Raw genomic sequence first — 22,792 nt, 5'->3', positions numbered from 1 at the left:
AAATAGTTGTCCAAAAAACAGCGACAACATTTTGGCGCTAGAAGGAGGGGCATCTCTCGACCTTGGCAACACATCCCCTCTACCAGTCTTTTTCTCACTTCTACGACTCTCGAGAGATGAGTCGTAGCCCCGTCACATTCATGGGCGCCCGAGCGACTAGCTCGTGGGGCGACCTCCAAAGCTCTGCGCACCGTCTCGAAGGGCAACCTCATGATAATGAGAGCCAGCCCCGAGACCCGGCGAATGACCCCGAGGCCGCAGTCCGAGAGGACACGGCTCGAAGGCTCGCCGAACTCCTAGACCGCCCCGGCGTTACCAATACGCTCATCGCCGACCTCCTCGACTCCAACAACGTCGGCGACATCAACCACGAGACCAACCTCGACCACGCTACTCACGAAAGTGGACACACGCGCACGCTTCCAAGGGGACACCCTCGGGCGGCCGCGTCGAAACATCAACTTTCTGATGAGCACCCGCACGCGCCCTCGAGGGGACACCCTCGGGCGACCACGTCAAGACGACAAGTGTCGATCGATACACGGGGACACTCAACATCTAGGCCCCAAGAGCGACGCTCCAAGCTCACCATCCGCGTACGAAACCCCTGGGGAGATGACGACAACAATGGCCGTGTCGTCTACGAGAACGTCACTCAAATGACGCACTCTCGCCTAAAGTGATAGGGACGGCCGCCGGAGACTTGAGAGATCACCTCAATTCCCGGAAGGAATCCCATGAGAGCGACTTGAGAGAAAAGCTCAACGCCCAACGAGAGATCGCGAGCACGATCGTCTTAAGGCAGCGACCACCCAACATTGATCGAGCACTCGACCAAAAGCGCGCAGCCACGCTTGTCATACCGGCCGTTGGTCCCGAGTCACGAAGGAAAAGGCGCCGGAAGGGTCAAGTCCCTAACGACCACCCTTCTCCAGCCCCGAAGCGATCCTTCGTCCCGCTCAACACAACGCCCGACCGGATCCTGAGCTTACGCCGCGACGAGCTGGGAAGCCCCGCTCCACTGACAAAGGACCCCGCGAAGTGAGATCGAAGTAGGTTCTGCGAATACCACAAAGATCATGGGCACGTGACGATCGAATGCAACCAGCTTAAGAAGCGAATTGATTCCCTAATTCGAGGTGGGGACTTCGAGGAATTCGTCGCATCTGCTAGCAAGCCATGATTGTCGCGACTTCGACATTTAAATTCACGCCCGAACTCGATCGGCTTCGTGGTCACATTCATTACAAAAATGTAATTTCTTTTTTTTTCAAAGAAGGCCAAGTGCCATGACAAACTGTAACGACCCCCTTATTGCAATAAAGAGTTATTTCACACATGAAAAAATGTAACGCACACTATTGTATACCTCTAACGCGAGAGTTTCTTGGCCTTTGTCGCACAAACGCAAGAAACTCGGGGGGCTAACAGGGATCAACGCTCAATCAAAAACAATTCAACAAAAAAAAATAATAATAAAGTCTCAAGGGGCTGATGGTTAGGCCGGAAGTCCCAAAGAAAGACTCTTCACGAAACTCCTCGTGCAGGCTCTACGTGAGTCCTCGAGTCGAGTTCGAGTCCACGAGTCGACTGATACTCCTCGTGCCGACTCTTCACATGTCTCCTCGAGATGAATTCATTCCTCGAGTCGAGCTACGAGTCCGCGAGTCGACCGATGCTCCACGCGCCGACTCTTCACGAAGCTCCTCGTGCAGGCTCTACGTGAGTCCTCGAGTCGAGTTCGAGTCCACGAGTCGAGTAATACTCCTCGTGCCGGCTTTTCACATGTCTCCTCGAGATGAATTCATTCCTCGAGTCGAGCTCCGAGTCCGCGAGTCGACCGATACTCCTCGCGACGACTCTTCACGAAACTCCTCGTGCAGGCTCTACGTGAGTCCTCGAGTCGAGTTCGAGTCCACGAGTCGACTGATACTCCTCGTGCCGACTCAACATCTTTGGGACACTCAACATCTAGGCCCCGAGAGCGACGCTCCAAGCTCACCATCCGCGTACGAAACCCCTGGGGAGATGACGACAACAATGGCCGTGTCGTCTACGAGAACGTCACTCAAATGACGCACTCTCGCCTAAAGTGATAGGGACGGCCGCCGGAGACTTGAGAGATCACCTCAATTCCCGGAAGGAATCCCATGAGAGCGACTTGAGAGAAAAGCTCAACGCCCAACGCGAGATCGCGAGCACGATCGTCTTAAGGCAGCGACCACCCAACATTGATCGAGCACTCGACCAAAAGCGCGCAGCCACGCTTGTCATACCGGCCGTTGGTCCCGAGTCACGAAGGAAAAGGCGCCGGAAGGGTCAAGTCCCTAACGACCACCCTTCTCATGTCTCCTCGAGATGAATTCATTCCTCGAGTCGAGCTACGAGTCCGCGAGTCGACCGATGCTCCTCGCGCCGACTCTTCACGAAGCTCCTCGTGCAGGCTCTACGTGAGTCCTCGAGTCGAGTTCGAGTCCACGAGTCGACTAATACTCCTCGTGCCGACTCTTCAAATGTCTCCTCGAGACGAATTCATTCCTCGAGTCGAGCTCCGAGTCCGCGAGTCGACCGATACTCCTCGCGACGACTCTTCACGAAACTCCTCGTGCAAGCTCTACGTGAGTCCTCGAGTCGAGTTCAAGTCCACAAGTCGACTAATACTCCTCGTGCCGACTCTTCACGTGTCTCCTCGAGACGAATTCATTCCTCGAGTCGAGCTACGAGTCCGCGAGTCGACCGATTCTCCTCGCGCCGACTCTTCACGGAACTCCTCGTGCAGACTCTACATGAGTCCTCGAGTCGAGTTCGAGTCCACGAGTCGACTAATACTCCTCGTGCCGACTCTTCACATGTCTCCTCGAGACGAATTCATTCCTCGAGTCGAGCTCCGAGTCCGCGAGTCGACCGATGCTCCTCGCGCCGACTCTTCACGAAGCTCCTCGTTCAGGCTCTACGTGAGTCCTCGAGTCGAGTTCGAGTCCACGAGTCGACTAATACTCCTCGTGCCGACTCTTCACATGTCTCCTCGAGATGAATTCATTCCTCGAGTCGAGCTCCGAGTCCGCGAGTCGACCGATACTCCTCGCGACGACTCTTCACGAAACTCCTCGTGCAAGCTCTACGTGAGTCCGCGAGTCGAGTTCGAGTCCACGAGTCGACTGATACTCCTCGTGCCGACTCTTCACATGTCTCCTCGAGATGAATTCATTCCTCGAGTCGAGCTACGAGTCCGCGAGTCGACCGATGCTCCTCGCGCCGACTCTTCACGAAGCTCCTCGTGCAGGCTCTACGTGAGTCCTCGAGTCGAGTTCGAGTCCACGAGTCGACTAATACTCCTCGTGCCGACTCTTCAAATGTCTCCTCGAGACGAATTCATTCCTCGAGTCGAGCTCCGAGTCCACGAGTCGACCGATACTCCTCGCGACGACTCTTCACGAAACTCCTCGTGCAGGCTCTACGTGAGTCCTCGAGTCGAGTTCGAGTCCACAAGTCGACTGATACTCCTCGTGCCGACTCTTCACATGTCTCCTCGAGATGAATTCATTCCTCGAGTCGAGCTACGAGTCCGCGAGTCGACCGATGCTCCACGCGCCGACTCTTCACGAAGCTCCTCGTGCAGGCTCTACGTGAGTCCTCGAGTCGAGTTCGAGTCCACGAGTCGACTGATACTCCTCGTGCCGACTCAACATCTTTGGGACACTCAACATCTAGGTCCCGAGAGCGACGCTCCAAGCTCACCATCCGCGTACGAAACCCCTGGGGAGATGACGACAACAATGGCCGTGTCGTCTACGAGAACGTCACTCAAATGACGCACTCTCGCCTAAAGTGATAGGGACGGCCGCCGGAGACTTGAGAGATCACCTCAATTCCCGGAAGGAATCCCATGAGAGCGACTTGAGAGAAAAGCTCAACGCCCAACGCGAGATCGCGAGCACGATCGTCTTAAGGCAGCGACCACCCAACATTGATCGAGCACTCGACCAAAAGCGCGCAGCCACGCTTGTCATACCGGCCGTTGGTCCCGAGTCACGAAGGAAAAGGCGCCGGAAGGGTCAAGTCCCTAACGACCACCCTTCTCATGTCTCCTCGAGATGAATTCATTCCTCGAGTCGAGCTACGAGTCCGCGAGTCGACCGATGCTCCTCGCGCCGACTCTTCACGAAGCTCCTCGTGCAGGCTCTACGTGAGTCCTCGAGTCGAGTTCGAGTCCACGAGTCGACTAATACTCCTCGTGCCGACTCTTCAAATGTCTCCTCGAGACGAATTCATTCCTCGAGTCGAGCTCCGAGTCCGCGAGTCGACCGATACTCCTCGCGACGACTCTTCACGAAACTCCTCGTGCAAGCTCTACGTGAGTCCTCGAGTCGAGTTCAAGTCCACAAGTCGACTAATACTCCTCGTGCCGACTCTTCACGTGTCTCCTCGAGACGAATTCATTCCTCGAGTCGAGCTACGAGTCCGCGAGTCGACCGATTCTCCTCGCGCCGACTCTTCACGGAACTCCTCGTGCAGACTCTACATGAGTCCTCGAGTCGAGTTCGAGTCCACGAGTCGACTAATACTCCTCGTGCCGACTCTTCACATGTCTCCTCGAGACGAATTCATTCCTCGAGTCGAGCTCCGAGTCCGCGAGTCGACCGATGCTCCTCGCGCCGACTCTTCACGAAGCTCCTCGTGCAGGCTCTACGTGAGTCCTCGAGTCGAGTTCGAGTCCACGAGTCGACTAATACTCCTCGTGCCGACTCTTCAAATGTCTCCTCGAGACGAATTCATTCCTCGAGTCGAGCTCCGAGTCCACGAGTCGACCGATACTCCTCGCGACGACTCTTCACGAAACTCCTCGTGCAGGCTCTACGTGAGTCCTCGAGTCGAGTTCGAGTCCACAAGTCGACTGATACTCCTCGTGCCGACTCTTCACATGTCTCCTCGAGATGAATTCATTCCTCGAGTCGAGCTACGAGTCCGCGAGTCGACCGATGCTCCACGCGCCGACTCTTCACGAAGCTCCTCGTGCAGGCTCTACGTGAGTCCTCGAGTCGAGTTCGAGTCCACGAGTCGACTGATACTCCTCGTGCCGACTCAACATCTTTGGGACACTCAACATCTAGGTCCCGAGAGCGACGCTCCAAGCTCACCATCCGCGTACGAAACCCCTGGGGAGATGACGACAACAATGGCCGTGTCGTCTACGAGAACGTCACTCAAATGACGCACTCTCGCCTAAAGTGATAGGGACGGCCGCCGGAGACTTGAGAGATCACCTCAATTCCCGGAAGGAATCCCATGAGAGCGACTTGAGAGAAAAGCTCAACGCCCAACGCGAGATCGCGAGCACGATCGTCTTAAGGCAGCGACCACCCAACATTGATCGAGCACTCGACCAAAAGCGCGCAGCCACGCTTGTCATACCGGCCGTTGGTCCCGAGTCACGAAGGAAAAGGCGCCGGAAGGGTCAAGTCCCTAACGACCACCCTTCTCATGTCTCCTCGAGATGAATTCATTCCTCGAGTCGAGCTACGAGTCCGCGAGTCGACCGATGCTCCTCGCGCCGACTCTTCACGAAGCTCCTCGTGCAAGCTCTACGTGAGTCCTCGAGTCGATTTCGAGTCCACGAGTCGACTAATACTCCTCGTGCCGACTCTTCAAATGTCTCCTCGAGACGAATTCATTCCTCGAGTCGAGCTCCGAGTCCGCGAGTCGACCGATACTCCTCGCGACGACTCTTCACGAAACTCCTCGTGCAAGCTCTACGTGAGTCCTCGAGTCGAGTTCAAGTCCACAAGTCGACTAATACTCCTCGTGCCGACTCTTCACGTGTCTCCTCGAGACGAATTCATTCCTCGAGTCGAGCTACGAGTCCGCGAGTCGACCGATTCTCCTCGCGCCGACTCTTCACGGAACTCCTCGTGCAGGCTCTACATGAGTCCTCGAGTCGAGTTCGAGTCCACGAGTCGACTAATACTCCTCGTGCCGACTCTTCACATGTCTCCTCGAGACGAATTCATTCCTCGAGTCGAGCTCCGAGTCCGCGAGTCGACCGATGCTCCTCGCGCCGACTCTTCACGAAGCTCCTCGTTCAGGCTCTACGTGAGTCCTCGAGTCGAGTTCGAGTCCACGAGTCGACTAATACTCCTCGTGCCGACTCTTCACATGTCTCCTCGAGATGAATTCATTCCTCGAGTCGAGCTCCGAGTCCGCGAGTCGACCGATACTCCTCGCGACGACTCTTCACGAAACTCCTCGTGCAAGCTCTACGTGAGTCCGCGAGTCGAGTTCGAGTCCACGAGTCGACTGATACTCCTCGTGCCGACTCTTCACATGTCTCCTCGAGATGAATTCATTCCTCGAGTCGAGCTACGAGTCCGCGAGTCGACCGATGCTCCTCGCGCCGACTCTTCACGAAGCTCCTCGTGCAGGCTCTACGTGAGTCCTCGAGTCGAGTTCGAGTCCACGAGTCGACTAATACTCCTCGTGCCGACTCTTCAAATGTCTCCTCGAGACGAATTCATTCCTCGAGTCGAGCTCCGAGTCCGCGAGTCGACCGATACTCCTCGCGACGACTCTTCACGAAACTCCTCGTGCAGGCTCTACGTGAGTCCTCGAGTCGAGTTCGAGTCCACGAGTCGACTGATACTCCTCGTGCCGACTCTTCACATGTCTCCTCGAGATGAATTCATTCCTCGAGTCGAGCTATGAGTCCGCGAGTCGACCGATGCTCCTCGCGCCGACTCTTCACGAAGCTCCTCGTGCAGGCTCTACGTGAGTCCTCGAGTCGAGACGAGGTGAGCTTCACCCACAGCTAAGGGACGACTTGGGATACCAAGTCCGACACGCTCGAGCCGGAGTGAGACCACTTGGTCCGGCCTTGGGTCTAACTACTCTGGGCTCCTAAATAGTTGTCCAAAAAACAGCGACAACACAGGTAATCCATTTTTTAGTACTGAAACGCTGTCGAACTCGTGTCTCGCTTGTTTTTCTCAAGTCTCGGCCTCTAAACACCTAAACCCTCAACATTCTACCTCAACCATACTAATGTTGAGCGTCGGAGAGGTAAACAGAGGCAACCCCTCTGTTTCCCCTTTGTAGTTCACGTATCCTCTACTGCTTTTCAGGTATCGAGACGAGGTGAACACCAACCACAGCTAAGGGAAGACTCGGGATACCGAGTCTGACACGCTCAAACCCGAACGCGACCACTTGGTCTGGCCTTGAGTCGAACCGTTTGGGGCTTCTAAATAGTTGTCCGAAAAACAGCGACAACAACTACTATGTCTTGTCGGCCCATACCGGACCGACGAGGACAAAAGCATCACTTCAACCCACACGACCGGCGCAGGGCTTCGGACGGCCACCGAACGGACAAAACCTTGCTTCGGCCATTGGCCGGCCCAAACCTTTGGCCGGCTAATGGCCGACCCAAGGTTCACTCGGCCATTGGTCGGCCCAAACCTTTGGCCGACCCATGGTTCACTCGGCCATTGTCCGGCCCAAACTTTTGGCCGGCCATTTGGACCGGCCAATGACCGACCCAAGGTTCACGCGGCCATTGGCCGGCCCAAACCTTTGGCCGGCCAATGGCCGACCCAAAGTTCCCTCGGCCATTGGCCGGCCCAAACCTTTGGCCGGCCAATGGCCGACCCAAAGTTCCCTCGGCCATTGGCCAGCCCAAACCTTTGACTGGCCAATGGCCGACCCAAGGTTCACTCGGCCATTGGCCGGTCCAACCCTTTGGCCGACCAATGGCCGACCCAAAGTTCCCTCGGCCATTGGTCGGCCCAAACCTTTGGCCGACCCAAGGTTCACTCGGCCATTGGCCGGCCCAAACCTTTGGCCGAGTCCACAAGTCGACTGATAATTCCACGTCCCGACCCTACACATGACTCCTCGAGTTGAGTTCACTCCTCGAGTTGAGTTCCGAGTCCACGAGTCAACTGATAATTCCTCGTGCCGACTCTACACATGACTCCCCGAGTTTAGTACACCCCTCGAATTGAGTTCCGAGTCCACGAGTCGACTGATAATTCCTCGTGCCGACTCTACACATGACTCCTCGAGTTGAGTCCACTCCTCGAGTCGAGTATCGCGTCCACAAGCTGACTAACTAGTCCTCGTGTCGACCTTGCACGTAACTCCTCGAGTTGCGTCACAAGCCCACGAGTCGACCTACAAGTCCTCGTGTCAAACATACACGATTTCGTGACTCACTAATCAACGATAGACTCACAAGTCTCGATGACAAATTTACATGCTCTCCTACAAGCAACAGAAAAATCGTCCCTAACGACGTGCTTAAGTCGCCCCTAACGGCGCTCCAAAATTCGCTCTACGACGCTCTCGTGAGAGAAAGAATGGGCCAATTGAGTCCCCAAACGTGACACGCGCGCCGTGGCATCACGCTCACAAGGGCACAAGACTCGACCCAGGAGACTAAACCCGAAAACGCGACCAGCACACTAAGATGCCACACTCGCCGGGGGATCAAGTCTACACCTAACCCCGCCAGTCACATGACACGCGCACCCAAGGGTGCCACGCTCATGAGGTGGTATGGTCACGCTCGCCATCCAGCTCATGCGCCAATAGGCAGCGAGTCACATGTGGGTTTCAAAGGCCTGCGCCCGCCGGACGAAACTAGTCTAGCCAGCGTCCACGGAAAACCTGGTCACGCAATGTGGCACCGAGGCCCCTCGAGGCCCAAGCCGTGCAAATCGATCACACCTTCATTGGTAAGTCGAGAAAATAAGCCGCGCACCGCCAACACGTGCAAATCGATTACGCCTTCATTGGTAAATCGAGAAAATAAGCCGCGCATCGCAAAAACGTCCAAATCGATTACGCCTTCATTGTTAAATCGAGAAAATAAGCCGCGCACCGCCAAGATGTGCAAATCGATTACGCCTTCATTGGTAAATCGAGAAAATAAGCCGCGCACCGACAAGACGTGCAAATCGATTACGCCTTCGTCGACAAATCGAGAAAATAAGACGCGCATCAACAAAACCGTGCGAATCGATTACGATAGTATGTCGAGAACATAAGACACGTAAAACGAAAGACAACCAAGGCCGTCCATCGCGACACACAAAAACCGTCCCTCGCGACGCACAAAAGTCATCCCTCGTGACGCAAAAAACCCGTCCCTCACGACGCAAAAAAGCTGTCCCTCGCGACGCACAAAAGTCATCCCTCGTGACGCAAAAAAGCCGTCTATCGTGACGCACAAAAGCCGTCCCTCGCGACGCACAAAAGTCGTCCCTCGTGACGCAAAAAAGCCATCCCTCGTGACGCACAAAAGTTGTCCCTCGTGACGCAAAAAATCCGTAACTCGCGACGCACAAAAGTCGTCCCTCGTGACGCACAAAATCCGTCCCTCACGACGCACAAAAATCGTCCCTCGTGACGCACCAAAACCGTCCCTCGTGATGCATTAAAAGCTTTTCCACGGTGCGCTCACAAACCCAGGAGCGTTCGTCCCAAGTCCGCGCACGTCAGCGCAAGTACTAAATTTCCACTCGACCCACGCTCGACCGGAAACTCGGAGGGCTAATGTTGTCGGCCCGTCCCGGATCGAGGAGGACAAAAGCGTCACTTCAACCCACACGACCGGCGCAGGGCTTCGGACGGCAAAACCTTGCCTCGGCCATTGGCCGACCCAAGGTTCACTCGGCCATTGGCCGGCCCAAACCTTTGGCCGGCCAATGGCCGAGCGAACTCTTTGGCCGGCCAATGGCCGACCCAAAGTTCCCTCGGCCATTGGCCGGCCCAAACCTTTGGCCGGCCAATGGCCGACCCAAAATTCCCTCGGCCATTGGTCGGCCAATGGCCGACCCAAGTTTCACTCGGCCATTGGCCGGCCCAAACATTTGGCCGGCCAATGGCCGACCCCAAATCCCACTCAGCCAATGGGACCTCCAAAACACCCTTTGGTCGCCTATAAATACAGAGGTCCATCATCTCCTAAAGGTAATCCATTTTTGAGTCCTGAAACGCTGTCGAACTCATACTTCACTCGTTTCACTCATCTTTGGCCTCTAAACACCTAAACCCTCTTATCCACCTCAATCCCACTAATGTTGAGCGTCGGAGAGGTAAACAGAGGCACCCCATCTGTTTTCCCTTCTTAGTTCACGGTTCTCTTATCTTTTTCAGGTATGCCGGCGAGCTCAGGGACCATTGACAGCTAAGGGAAGACTCGAGACATCGAGTCCGACACGCTCGAGCCGAAGTGAGACCACTTGGTCTGGTCTTTGGTCTAACCGCTTTAGACCCCTAAATAGTTGTCCGAAAACGAGCGACAACACTATGCATCAAGTCAAGCTCCTGAAACGGTACGACCAGTTCCAGATTATCCCCTCCACCCCATGTCTGTTGCTTCATCTCAGTATGAGTACGACTATCACTTAGACAGGTACTTTCGTGCATGTGCTCATTATATGAGTTGGTATGATTACTGTATGACCGCTGCACACGGTCGCTTTTTGTAGTCATTTATATTCCTTCTATGTTGAATTTATTGAACTATAGTATTTGGTGGATTGTGTTGAACTTTACCATTTTGGTTTGTACTATTGAAGTTACTTTTTGTTGTGTTTGTAATTTGGTATTGTGTTGAAACATTGTACACTATTTTTAATTTTATGAATTTTATCCTACGTACTTTGTATGTTTTCTGCATATTTCTTTTTTGAATTCCCCTCGATAAATACGGTATTTGACGGTATTCTTCTACGGTAATGGTAAGTTCAACGATACCGGTTTCCTTTTTTTTCCAGCTTTCTCCGGTATTCCTTTACGGTACCGGGGGTTACCAGTAAATTCGAAAGCTCGGAACGGTAACGGTCTTTCGATCCTTGCTATTAATAACTACTACATTCTACTAAGCCCTCTAAGCAAACTATTTCCCGTTTTTTTGTTTCCTCTACCAACAAAAAGCAAATAGAGAAAAAACATACGATAAAAAACCATGGACGAAGAGCGCACAAAACTATTTCCCTTTCATCCCATAAACCCTTTAATTTTTATTTTTCCTGGTTTCATTGCTTACCCAGAACCTATAATCTCTTTTAGCTATTGAGCCGATCGACCACTTAAATCAATATCAACTACTCACAAAGCCCAAAATGGCTTTCGAGCCGCCACGTCACCTGAATCACCACTGAATGCTTCATCTCCATTTTCCTCCTGGTCATCGTCGTCATCGCCGTATTCCATTAGCTTCACCAAAGTATCTGTATATACAGTCAAATGGGATTAATAGTATGAGAAATTTCACGACTAAAGATCAAAAAACAATGAACAATCAGTATAAACACAGGTGTGGTTATATACCAGAGACAAAACTGGATTCCACTTTGTTAAGAGCACTATTCTTGTCTTGCTGTTTCACAGAAGGGCTTGCTGAAGTAAATTTCGGAGGTGGCGGTGGAGGGAGAGTGGCTCTCGGTGGTGGTGGTGGCATTAGATTAGATGTTGGTGAGACAAACTTCTTCGGAGCTGGCATTGATGACACATTTCTAGCACTCAAATCTGCTGGTCTTTCAACTTCTGAACCCTGAAGACCCTCACAGACCTCAATATTATATCATACAACATTAACAAAAGAAAAATAAATAAAATAAAAAATACGAGCAACAATAATTAGGTAAACTATAAAACATGGGTTACACTTCCTAAGCTGTCAAGTTTCAAGGCATATAGGTTCTAATATGATAGTCTAATCTATGTCATTCCTTTTTCCAAGTTTTGACTTGAGAGGTAAGCATGCCCTGGAAATGATGTGAAAAATTTACTCTACTTTTGATGCTTGGAATCTTAGATATGGCTAATATCTAAATTTCTATCATAGTTTTGAATTGTAAGCTGATTCCTAAAATTTAATAAACAAAAGAACTTCCATGCCTTCAATCTTCCACATAAACAGCTATATCATCAAAATCATATAGTAACTGAACGACTTAAGAAACTCACCAAAACGCCCCTAGTTTCTAACACAAAAAAGTAATTTAACAGTTAAGATAGAAATCGCTGTTAGTCAGCTTTGGTGATAATCAATACCACTTCCAGAATCTACACCCAGAGGAGTAATGGTCCAATAGACAGATCTCCTGTGGCCAAGTTAGCTTCATAGAAGGTCAGAGAAAATACCTGGATAGTGAGTAACGCTCGTCAGAATTTATGTTAACACGTGATATAAACAATTAATATAATAATCTAAAGTGAACCAGTACTCAACTGCAACATTTTTTTAAGAAAAGTCCATACGCCGATGAAGGAAAAATAAATTGTCAGACTCGTAAACTAAGCTGTTCTAGAAAATATCAATTAATCATTAAAGATCATACTCCTACCATTGAGGTACATGCACTTGACATCACAAAACGATAAGGCTTTTCAGACATTAAATATGATACTATGGTTGCCAAACCAATACTCCAGTGTCCCCAAGACGAGTCATTTCAACCAAAGGACAGCTGAACATTAAAAAGCATTAATTAAAACAATTAAATTACATAGGAAGTCTGTCCGACTTGTGGGTATCACAGTAAAGTATAATGTCAATGCAGATAGCATCAGACCTTCGAGAACATGATATAATAAGATTGTGTAAATAAATTAATGAAATGACCGACCCTTTTGTGGGTCCCAACTAATTTCTGATCAGAATGAATATTACACAAGTGATTGACGGATGAATTCCATTCGATGTTAGAATTAATTTTTAGTCTGAATTGCAAAGCAGAATTTTTGAATTAGCTACTTAAACTTTCTTTTTCGATAAGGAATGTTAAACAATGATTAATGCCTTCGCATCACACTGTACCTGAAAAGCAACATGCATTGGTACCTGAATGGACTTTGCTGAACGCTTTGAAGTAATCGGCAATTCCCGAAATTTCCGCTTCAGAGGTGGCCGTTTTTCCTTTACAGGATTCGAACAAAGACTCAACTTTGGCTCAGTACTTGGTACTAGTGATGTTAGCGCAGCAGCGCAGCTCACTGGAGAAGCTGATTGTCTAAGCACAAGGGCAACTTGTTGCAAAGGAGTGGCCTGAGGATATATCCCACCATAGCCACTATAACTTGTTCCACCAGATAATAGAGGACGGGTATGACCAACGGAGTCAATCAGGGAATGCCCAGTAACTGTCCCTTGAGAAAAGACGGGTCTTATATGAGAAAAAGTTGGTGGCAAAGTTGTGACTCCGGCTGAGCTTGTACTCGTTTCAGCATTAGAACCAGAGTTTGGAACTCCGGCCAACAAATGCTGTGGAGGTGGAACAGCACGATATACCTGCTGTGGGGTTGGAATGGAACCATAAACCTTAAATGAAGAAACCCTATAACAGCGAGAAAAAAGCCGTAAGTTATTATGGCAAAAATAAACTGATCAAAACTAGTGTCTGCCCAACACGGTGATAAAACTACTGTTCGTGAAAAATACGAAGAACATCTCGTGACGGATGATTTACCAGGAAACTCCGATAATATGTTATGTATAACAAAACAGCCCCAAAACTTAACGAGAATCAAGTCCTGGTTATGTTTACTTTCCGACATGTTAAAAAGGCATAAAACACTCGGAGGAAGGATTTTATCAACCCTAAACGTTATGAAAATGGAAAGAAAAAGCCTAAAAAGCATTTAAAACCTTGGCTATACTGAGAGAGAGTTACCTGGAGACCCCATACTCTATACGGATTGTATCTAAAAGGTTTTCCGCCAATCGCTTGGCGTTTTCAAGACTTTTCGAATCATTGCTTGACAAAAGTAAATGCAGCGGCTCTGGTCCTTCTATAATAAATGGACGTAAAAAATAAGCCAGATAACACATCACAATACTTTCCACAATAGATCGTCGATGTCATGTGTATTTATTACCTTCAACGTGGGGATTTTCAATCTTTCCTGAACCGCGACCTCTGAGGATGACGTTCACTCCTGTTTCATTCATAATGTGATTTATATACTGGTCCTGCATACACATACCCGAACCACCAACAAACAAAAAAAAAAACAATCTCTCCGAAATTTTTGGAGATGACAGAGAATGCTTCACATATTAGAATATTTTATCTTCATCATAACCAGCATAAAATAAGCGAGAGAAATAAAAGGAATGTATATAGAAGCGAAACATAAGAAAGCTTTTATGACACACAATCAAAACTTTGTGGTACAAAGCTGCGCAGAATTAACTTGCCGCCATAGGTTTTGATACAGTAAAGAATGAAGAAGCTGCTATCGTATCAGATAAAGTGTAATTTTGCATGAAGACAGAATGGAAGGAAGCTGATAAGTTATCGCAACCAGCAACAGCAACTTATCCCTAGCGGGCCCCAGAAGAGAAGAAATGGACAGGCCTTAAATGGCCCTGTTTGGCTGGTACAGGTGTTGGGGGACAGGGGTAGAATTGGCAAAAGCAATCTGCCAGGGAAAGAAGGGACATGACAGATGGCAGAAGGAGAGTGGGTAGTGGGGAAAAGTTAGTTACAGGAAAAGAATAAAATGTGTGAGTGAGGAAAGCGAATCTTATCTTGTAATTGGTATTGTGTGTGTGAGAGGATATTTCTGGGAGGTTTCTCTATACCTCCCGTGACTCTGTGTATCTTCTTTACTGAATATCAATACAAGGCTCATTCTCTAATTCATCACGTTCTTGACTGAATTGTTGTGAATTAATTACTTTAGTTCATAACAAATTGGTATCAGAGCAAAAGATGACTGGGAAAGGGACTCGAAACCCACAGACCACGCAGATTGGAGCTTCTCTGGCACCGGTGCCCGAGAACGCACCGATGATGGAGGAGCAGATGGCGATGAACACCGCCAGTCTCATGGCGGAGATGCAATGCGGGATGGAGGCCATGAGGCGAGACAACGCGGCAAGCATCGCAGCGGAGATACAACGAGGAATGGAGCACATGAGGCGAGGCATGCAGGACGTACGAACCAGCCTGGAGCGCAACATACACGAGCTTCAGCACGAGGTCTTGACGGTGAAGAAAGATTTGGAGGTGAGAAATAGCTCGGATTCGAGATCGGAGCGCACCACGGGGAAGGTGTTCAGTGACGGATCTGGATCGGCGTCAAACCTGATCTCGACTCCCGTGCAAGGATCGGAGCCGGTCTCGATCGCGACGCTTGGACAAAGATCGGAGCCTACAGCAGCTCGTGAGGCTCCGTATGCGACGTTCCGAGACCAGTGGTGCGTAGGGCAGATTCGGAAGTTGGATATGCCCCTCTTCGACGGTGAAGCTCCCGATAACTGGATATTCAAAGCGGAACGATACTTCTCAGCGTGCGGGTCGACAGAGGCAGAGAAGCTCGCAGCGGCGGTTATCGCTTTGGAAGGGGAGGCAGTGTCTTGGTTCCAGTGGCGCGATGCACGGAGCACTATCACCACATGGGACGAGATGAAGGCCGCGGTGTTGGGGCGATTCCAATCATCGCAGGCCGGAAGCCCATTTGAAAGGCTGCTCGCCCTTCGCCATATCGGGAGTGTGACGGAGTATCGGATGGACTTCGAGATCCTATCAGCGCCAATTCCCACTTTGACGGACTCTTTGCTGTACGGGATGTTCATTAATGGGCTTCAAGAAGAGGTGAAATGCAAGATCCGGATGCATAAACCCGTGGGCCTGGGAGCAGCGATGGAGTTGGCCCAACGAATTGACGACAAGTATCGAGCTAAGGCCGGGTCGGGCGGGGGAAGTTCGGGTCAGCGGAGCCCTGCAATCCCGAACCCTAGGCACGTATCGAGTCGAGCATTGCGAGCTGCTCAACCAAACCCGCGCGACGAGCGATCAGCTGGAGCGAATTACGGAGGTCGACGCGAGCCGGCTATCCGGCGACTCACGGCGGCGGAAGAGTGAGAAAGGCGGGACAAGGGCCTCTGTTTTCGCTGCGACGAGCGGTACTTTTATGGTCACCGCTGCAAAACTAACCGCGAGCTCCGATTTTTGGTATTGGAAGAAGATGATATGGACACGTTTCTGATCGGCGAGGAAGCCTTGGAGGATCTTAGTGGCGGCACTCGATTCACCGAAACCAAGGAGGCTGCTGCTTTGGAGACCGTAGAGCTCTCGTTGAATGCGATGGTGGGACTCACACCGCCACAAACCATGAAAGTGCTCGGCAAGTTGAGCAATCGAAAGGTGGTGACCCTGATTGACTCCGGTGCAAGTCACAACTTCATCTCCGCCGCCCTAGAGCAGGAGCTCGGACTCACCGTCACCGGTACCTGCAAGTACGGGGTGGCTATGGGGACAGGAGTTACGGTGCAGGGTCAGGGAGTATGCAAGAAAGTTCACCTCATCTTTCCCGAGGTCGAGGTAATCACGGATTTCCTGCCATTAGACTTGGGCAGTTCCGACGTGATCTTAGGGGTCCACTGGCTTCGTACCCTCGGCGACATCACCGCAAACTGGGAGACTCTTGTTATGAAGTTCCAGGTTGGTGGCTCAACGGTCAAGATGTGGGGCGAACCCGCTTTCGGAAAGACGTCGGTGACAATCAAGTCGCTAGTGAGGACCCTCCAGGACGGAGACGAAGGAATGATGGTGGAATTGAGTGCCCTCACGAGCCAAGGGATTGATCCATACGTGGGCCTACAGGTTGTGCCCGCCGATATAGGACTTCTCACGGTATTTTCCGATGTCTTTCAAACGCCTAGCAAGCTGCCACCGCACCGCGAGAAGGATCACGCCATCACTCTCCGAAAGGGCAGTGGGCCTGTCAGCGTTAGGCCGTACCGCTACCCCCAAGTCCAAAAGATGCAATTGAAGAGCTCGTGGGAGAAATGCTACGCGCAGGGATCATTCGTGAGAGCACCAGCCCGTTCTCGAGTCCGGTCCTCCTCGTGCGTAAGGACGGGAGTTGGCGATTTTGTGTCAATTATCGTGCGCTCAACCGCGAGACGGTACCGGACAAATTCCCGATACCGGTCATCGACGAGTTACATGGCACGGCGTGGTTCACCAAGCTCGATCTACGTTCCGGGTACCACCAGATACGCGTACGCGACGAGGATGTACACAAGACCGCCTTCCGCACTCACGAAGGCCATTATGAGTTCCGGGTCATGCCATTTGGCTTGACCAATGCGTCGGCGACTTTCCAAGCGCTCATGAACTCCATCTTCAAGCCGCTCTTGCGAAGGTACGTGCTCATATTTTTCGACGATATACTAATCTATAGTCCGTCCTTGAGTGACCACGTGCAGCACCTTCGACATGTCCTATCGCTGCTACGATCCCACAAGTTAGCAGTGAATCGCAAGTGCAGTTTTGGTCAGCCGCGACTCGAGTACCTAGGGCACATCATTTCAGCAGCCGGAGTGGAAGTGGATCTGCGAAAAATTGAGTCGGTGGTCAACTGGCCGAGACCACGATCGGTGAAGGAGCTTCGCGGGTTTCTCGTACTCGCGGGCTACTACCGCAAGTTTGTGGAAGGGTATGGGAAGATCGCGTGGCCAGCTGAAGAAGGATAGCTTTGGGTGGACCGAAGATGCCGAGAACGCCTTCGCCGAGCTCAAGCGAGCGCTCACCACCACTCCGGTGTTGGCGTTGCCTGACTTCGACAAGGTGTTCGAGATCGAGACCGACGCGTCGGGGTTCGGGCTCGGGGCAGTGCTCATGCAAGAGAAGCGCCCAATCGCTTATTTTAGCCAAGTGTTGTCCGGACGAGGCCGACTGAAGTCAATTTACGAAAAAAAGCTCATGGCGATTGTCTTTGCCATACAGAAATGGCGTCCCTATCTTCTTGGCCGCGAGTTCCTCGTGCGAACAGATCAGAAGAGCTTGAAGTACCTGCTAGACCAGCGCCTCGTGTGTGAAGAGCACCAAAAGTGGATGACAAAACTTCTCGGGTATCAGTTTACGATCGAGTACCGACCTGGACCGGAGAACAAAGCCGCTGACGCACTGTCGCGCATGTCCAGCGAGGAATGCAACGCCTTGAGTCTCCAAAAGTGCGCTGAGTTCGAGGAGGTGGCTGCAGCGGTGGAGGCTGACCCGGAGACGCGTAAGATCAAGCAAGCCCTCATCACCGGTGACTAGACCGTAGACGGGTATGAGCTTTTCGAGGGTAAGTTACTTTTTAGGGGCCGGTTGGTCGTGCCCGCCGGAGCTCCCTTCATTCCCAAACTTCTTCGTGAGTATCACCATAGCCCGACGGGCGGACACTCGGGAGCACTTCGGACTTACCAACGGGTTGGACTCGACTGGTATTGGCCGGGGATGCGTAAATCGGTGGCTGAATTCGTGGCGAGCTGCGAGGTGCGCCAACGCTGCAAGCACTCTGCTCTCGCTCCGGCCGGGCTACTCCAACCTTTACCTATTCCCGAGAAGGTGTGGGAAGATGTATCCATGGATTTCATCGAGGGATTACCTAAGAGCCGTGGAGCTGACTCGATCATGGTAGTCGTTGACCGACTCAGCAAGTACACACACTTTGTCGCCCTCAAGCACCCTTTTTCAGCCCCGAGCATCGCGAAGGTGTTCGTGAAAGGTGTTCACTAGCACATTTTGGGAGGAATTATTGAAACTACAGGGCACGAAGCTCAATATGAGCTCGGCCTACCACCCAGAGACGGACGGCCAGACCGAGGTGGTCAACCGCACCCTCGAGACGTACTTGCGCTGTTTTGTGGGAGACCACCCGAACGAGTGGAGCTCGTGGTTTCCATGGGCGGAATATTGGTACAATATCGCGTATCACACCGCAGCACATACCACCCCTTTCCGGATCGTCTACGGAAGCGACCCACCGCCGTTTATGCGATTCGAAATCGGAGCTACGAAGGTGGACGCTGTGGACAGTCTCTTGACTGAGCGCGACAAGATGTTGGACGAGCTCGAGCGGCAGCTCGGTCGCGCACAGCAACGCATGAAGAACTTTGCCGATAATCATCGCCCCGAGGTCGAGTTTCATGAAGGCGACCTTGTGTACCTCAAGATGCGGCCATTTCGCCAACGATCCTTGGCCAAGCGCTCGAACGAAAAGTTGGCTCCTATGGACCATTTCGTGTCACTCAGCGCATCGGAGCCGTGGCGTACAAGCTTGCGCTACCTCCAACCACGAGAATCCACGATGTTTTTCATGTGTCACAACTCCGCCGTGTCATCGGCGCATCGGAACAGGTTCACGATCTACCGGAGCAACTCACTCCGGAGAAGGAGCTTCTAACCACCCCGGAGGAACTACTGGGTGTTCGTACTGGTACCGCGACCGGGACGGAGGTCCTCATCCGCTGGAAGAGATTGCCGGACTCGGACGCTACATGGGAGAATTACAACGATGTGCAGCGGGAGTTCCCTAGCTTTCACCTTGAGGACAAGGTGAAAAGTGGAGGCGGGGGTATTGATAAGTTATCGCAACCAGCAACAGCAACTTATCAAAAACGGGCCCCAGAAGAGAAGAAATGGACAGGCCTTAAATGGCCCTGTTTGGCTGGTACAGTTGTTGGGGGACGGGTAGAATTGGCAAAAGCAATCTGCCAGGGAAAGAAGGGACATGACAGATGGCAGAAGGAGAGTGGGTAGTGGGGAAAAGTTAGTTACAGGAAAAGAATAAAATGTGTGAGTGAGGAAAGCGAATCTTATCTTGTAATTGGTATTGTGTGAGAGGATATTTATGGGAGGTTTCTCTATACCTCCCGTGACTCTGTGTATCTTCTTTACTGAATATCAATACAAGGCTCATTCTCTAGTTCATCACGTTCTTGACTGAATTGTTGTGAATTAATTACTTTAGTTCATAATAGAAGCTTACACTTGGTCCATAGATCCTAGCAGCAATATTCAGTGAGGGCTCTGGATCAAATCCCAATAAAACACGCTCGCTAATTGCATAAGTACTCTGTTCATAGACAAGACAAAGTTAGCCATCAAAACAACAAGTCATTGCATATAGAATTTGCACACGTCAGCCACAAAAACCTTTATTCCATTGCTCAATGCAGGAAAGGCAGAACCTACTGCCTGTTGTTTCAGCATCTCTTCAACCATGGAGGCTGCTCGATCAACTGATAAAATTCGTTCTGCTATATCTTTCAACTGCAAAGGAAATCCAATACATCAATCATCTATAACTTGTTTTACTATTCAACAACCATCATCTACTTTATATATATAATTTAAAAGGCTACAATAGCTTCCAAACAATGACTCGTGTTGTCTACAATATGCGATTAGCTTACATGAGCTCCTGCAGAAATATGAAGATATAATGGCTTTTCACAGTCAGGTGCTGCATTTGGAGGATGATACTTTCCCCTGAAATTGCAATCAGACACACGCGTTGTTTCAGCGATACACAAGAACTATACGATTAATGTTCGTTTAGCCAGTCAGCAACATTCATGAAAAGTACAAACCTTGTAATAACAACAGCACCTGTGCATTTTTTAATCTGCGGTTTGGGATTCACAAACCCGTTAAGGATTCATCAATATTCGGAAAAAGATTAAAAAAAAAAAAACATCTAGCTGCATAAGTTAATGAAATAAAGGAAACTTGAAAAGCTTGATTAGACTGACCTCTTCTTGTGTCTGGCGCCTTGTGAGCTTGTAACGAACAGATGATTCGGCATCGTTGATTACTATCTCTCGTGCAATAGTCAATTCATCTTGGATCTTCGGCTAGATAACCCAACAGACAAATCAAAATGTCATTCGATAAATGAAAAACAAAAAGAATTATTAAGAAAAAACACCACCAGTACAGCCCAGCACAGCTATAGGCACTACGCAGCTAACTAGCGTTGTATTCTACACTCAAAGATCAGTATTATAAATCTCTTCCAACAGGATTAAACACACGAAACATAATTCATTGCCACAAGTCTAGTGTAGAATCAACTACTTTTCACCGTCTACTAAGCCCGATTCAATGAACATCGAGCGGTAACGTCAAAATGCATAGCATCTAATCACATACAAAACTACACGCCAGCGAATAGTCTCACCATATTCAATAATTGGGTTACTGCATTAGCATGTTGCTGAATCAAAGGCAACGGAATCGCCCCGAGCGAGTTCGTCCCGCCAATCAATGGCGCGAGCCCAGCTGAGACCAGCGACTCTGCCGGTTGGTCCCACTTCCGCTTTCTTCTGTTGGAAATAAAAAGAAGTTCTTAAAATTAGGGTTTACAAAGAATTGCCAATCACAGGGTTCAATTCAACAAAACAACACAATCCGCTCGGTGAAGCCCTAAGGGCAGAAATATTTGAAATAAACGCATTCTTAACTATGAACAGAAACGAACGCGATAGTGAGAACCAAATCACCAAGCTACTCAACGAAAATAAAAAGGACTTGGGATCTGATTAAGGCTGATAAGTAAACGAACCTTTGCCTGGTTTGAGAAGTCTCCTCAGAAGACACATTTGAGTTTCGCTCCTCGGTCATGCTCGAATCGATAATCGATTACGGCTCTTCGTCGTCGGTTTGGAATTCGATATTACGAGAGGTTCTGCGTCAGAGAGAGAGAGTGATCAGACAGAGAAGAGTGAATGAAGGAAAAATACGAACTGGGTTTTGATTAAATTAATTAGATTAAGTGTCGCATCAACAAGCTGGAATAGCTCAGTTGGTTAGAGCGTGTGGCTGTTAACCACAAGGTCGGAGGTTCGACCCCTCCTTCTAGCGTTGGTGTTTTTCTATCATTATTGCGTACAATATATATTTGAGTAAAAATGAAGTTTTTATTTGCTAAAATAAACTAATAAAAAATTTAACTCTTTTAGATTTAAGTTGTTTTACTTGCAGAAATCTGTTAATGTACTAGAACAATGTGGTATTTTAATTATTCATAGTCATAGGGAATGTTAATTTTTTTTCATAAATTTTATAAAAAATGTTACCAAGTATTGAAACAAGTATTTGTTGCAATTAGTCAATTTTCTACCTCATTTTAAAATTTTAGTCCAAGTTTTATTTTATTAGAAATATGGTCATCAGGATAAAGTAAATTAAATGATTTAATAAATTTACTTTTGTCTGAAAAATTATTTTAAATTAAATTAATCTAAAAGTTAATTAATTTACCTCAATTTTATCTATTTTTAAAAACGATAATATATTATTAACTATTGACCTAAATTTGGATAATTCTTTATTGTAAGGAATGTTATTTGGTGATATCGTACCATTGTGAGAAAATCTATGAAATTGTGTTAGATCGTAATTTCCTATATAGCTCTAACAAAGACCAAGGCTAAAAAGTTCTGAAGAAAAAAAAGGAAAGGATAGACATTGACTGTTATTGGATTGATTAATTTATTTTTTTTAATAAAAAATAAACTATTTTGTTAATAGAAAATGTAAGAGACATTACAAAAAATTGGATTTTTTGAATATTTTTTTAGTGAGTTATGTTAACTTTATTGATTGACAGAAAATATATATTCGGATATTGTTATCTACTTATTCATGCATTTGACTTTTTTTGTTTCACATTTGTTATAAGCTTGACAAAATAAAAATGCCATGTTTAAAATTATATATTTGTTGATCTAATCACCCACCTTTTTTATTATTATTATTTTAAAGGCAATCAACCACCCTTTATGTGCAGGAGTTTCTCACGGGTTAAGAAATAATAGTTTTTGACATCTGTTGTCGCTCGTTTTCGGACAACGATTTAGGAGCCCCGGACGGTTCGACCCAAGGCCGGACCAAGTGATCGCGTTCGGGCTCGAGCGTGTCGGACCTGGTATCCCAGGCCTTCCCTTAGCTGTCGATGGTGTTTGATCTCGCCGGCATACCTGAAAAGATAAGAGAACCGTGAG

The 22,792-nt window shown here is 49.4% G+C and overlaps 1 protein-coding gene and 1 non-coding gene across 8 annotated transcripts; one reads left to right on the top strand and one right to left on the bottom strand.

The window, feature by feature from the left end:
- Positions 1-10,744: 10,744 nt before the first annotated feature.
- On the bottom strand, positions 10,745-21,516 carry RIK (RS2-interacting KH protein). Of its 7 annotated transcripts, none has more exons than XM_089616065.1 (12): positions 21,352-21,516; positions 20,968-21,112; positions 20,540-20,641; positions 20,378-20,412; positions 20,201-20,276; positions 19,941-20,057; positions 19,774-19,860; positions 13,882-13,975; positions 13,677-13,794; positions 12,848-13,340; positions 11,332-11,554; positions 10,745-11,231 (listed from the first exon to the last, which is right to left on the bottom strand). In XM_089616065.1, the coding sequence occupies exons 1-12, from the start codon at positions 21,408-21,410 to the stop codon at positions 11,110-11,112; spliced, it is 1,671 nt and encodes a 556-aa protein (XP_089472191.1). In that variant the 5' UTR covers positions 21,411-21,516; the 3' UTR covers positions 10,745-11,109. The 7 variants fall into 7 exon arrangements, 6 of the variants coding, with proteins under 6 accessions (XP_089472191.1, XP_089472198.1, XP_089472210.1 ...); XM_089616072.1 differs by having other exon boundaries at positions 13,677-13,791; XM_089616084.1 differs by lacking the exon at positions 10,745-11,231 and adding an exon at positions 12,058-12,147 and having other exon boundaries at positions 11,421-11,554; positions 12,824-13,340.
- Positions 21,517-21,576: 60 nt separating this feature from the next.
- TRNAN-GUU (transfer RNA asparagine (anticodon GUU)) lies at positions 21,577-21,650 on the top strand. Its single transcript has one exon. It is a non-coding gene; the product is annotated as a tRNA-Asn (tRNA).
- Positions 21,651-22,792: the final 1,142 nt, after the last annotated feature.

This window comes from Urtica dioica, chromosome 1 (genome assembly GCF_054948205.1).
Source record: "Urtica dioica subsp. dioica isolate 48M chromosome 1, U.dioica_male_clone48M_v1_H2, whole genome shotgun sequence".
In the NCBI taxonomy this organism is placed as follows: domain Eukaryota; kingdom Viridiplantae; phylum Streptophyta; class Magnoliopsida; order Rosales; family Urticaceae; genus Urtica; species Urtica dioica.
The sequence above is the reverse complement of the archived record's forward strand: the minus strand, read 5'-3'. Positions and strand labels throughout refer to the sequence as shown.

Excerpts from the sequence above, each read along its gene's own strand:
- RIK (XM_089616065.1), bottom strand. The coding sequence starts at position 21,410 with ATGACCGAGGAGCGAAACTCAAATGTGTCTTCTGAGGAGACTTCTCAA. Across the intron at positions 21,113-21,351 it reads ACTTCTCAAACCAGGCAAAG|AAGAAAGCGGAAGTGGGACC; the intron begins GTTCGTTTACTT and ends TATTTCCAACAG. Across the intron at positions 13,976-19,773 it reads CTAGGATCTATGGACCAAGT|GACCAGTATATAAATCACAT; the intron begins GTAAGCTTCTAT and ends ATGTGTATGCAG.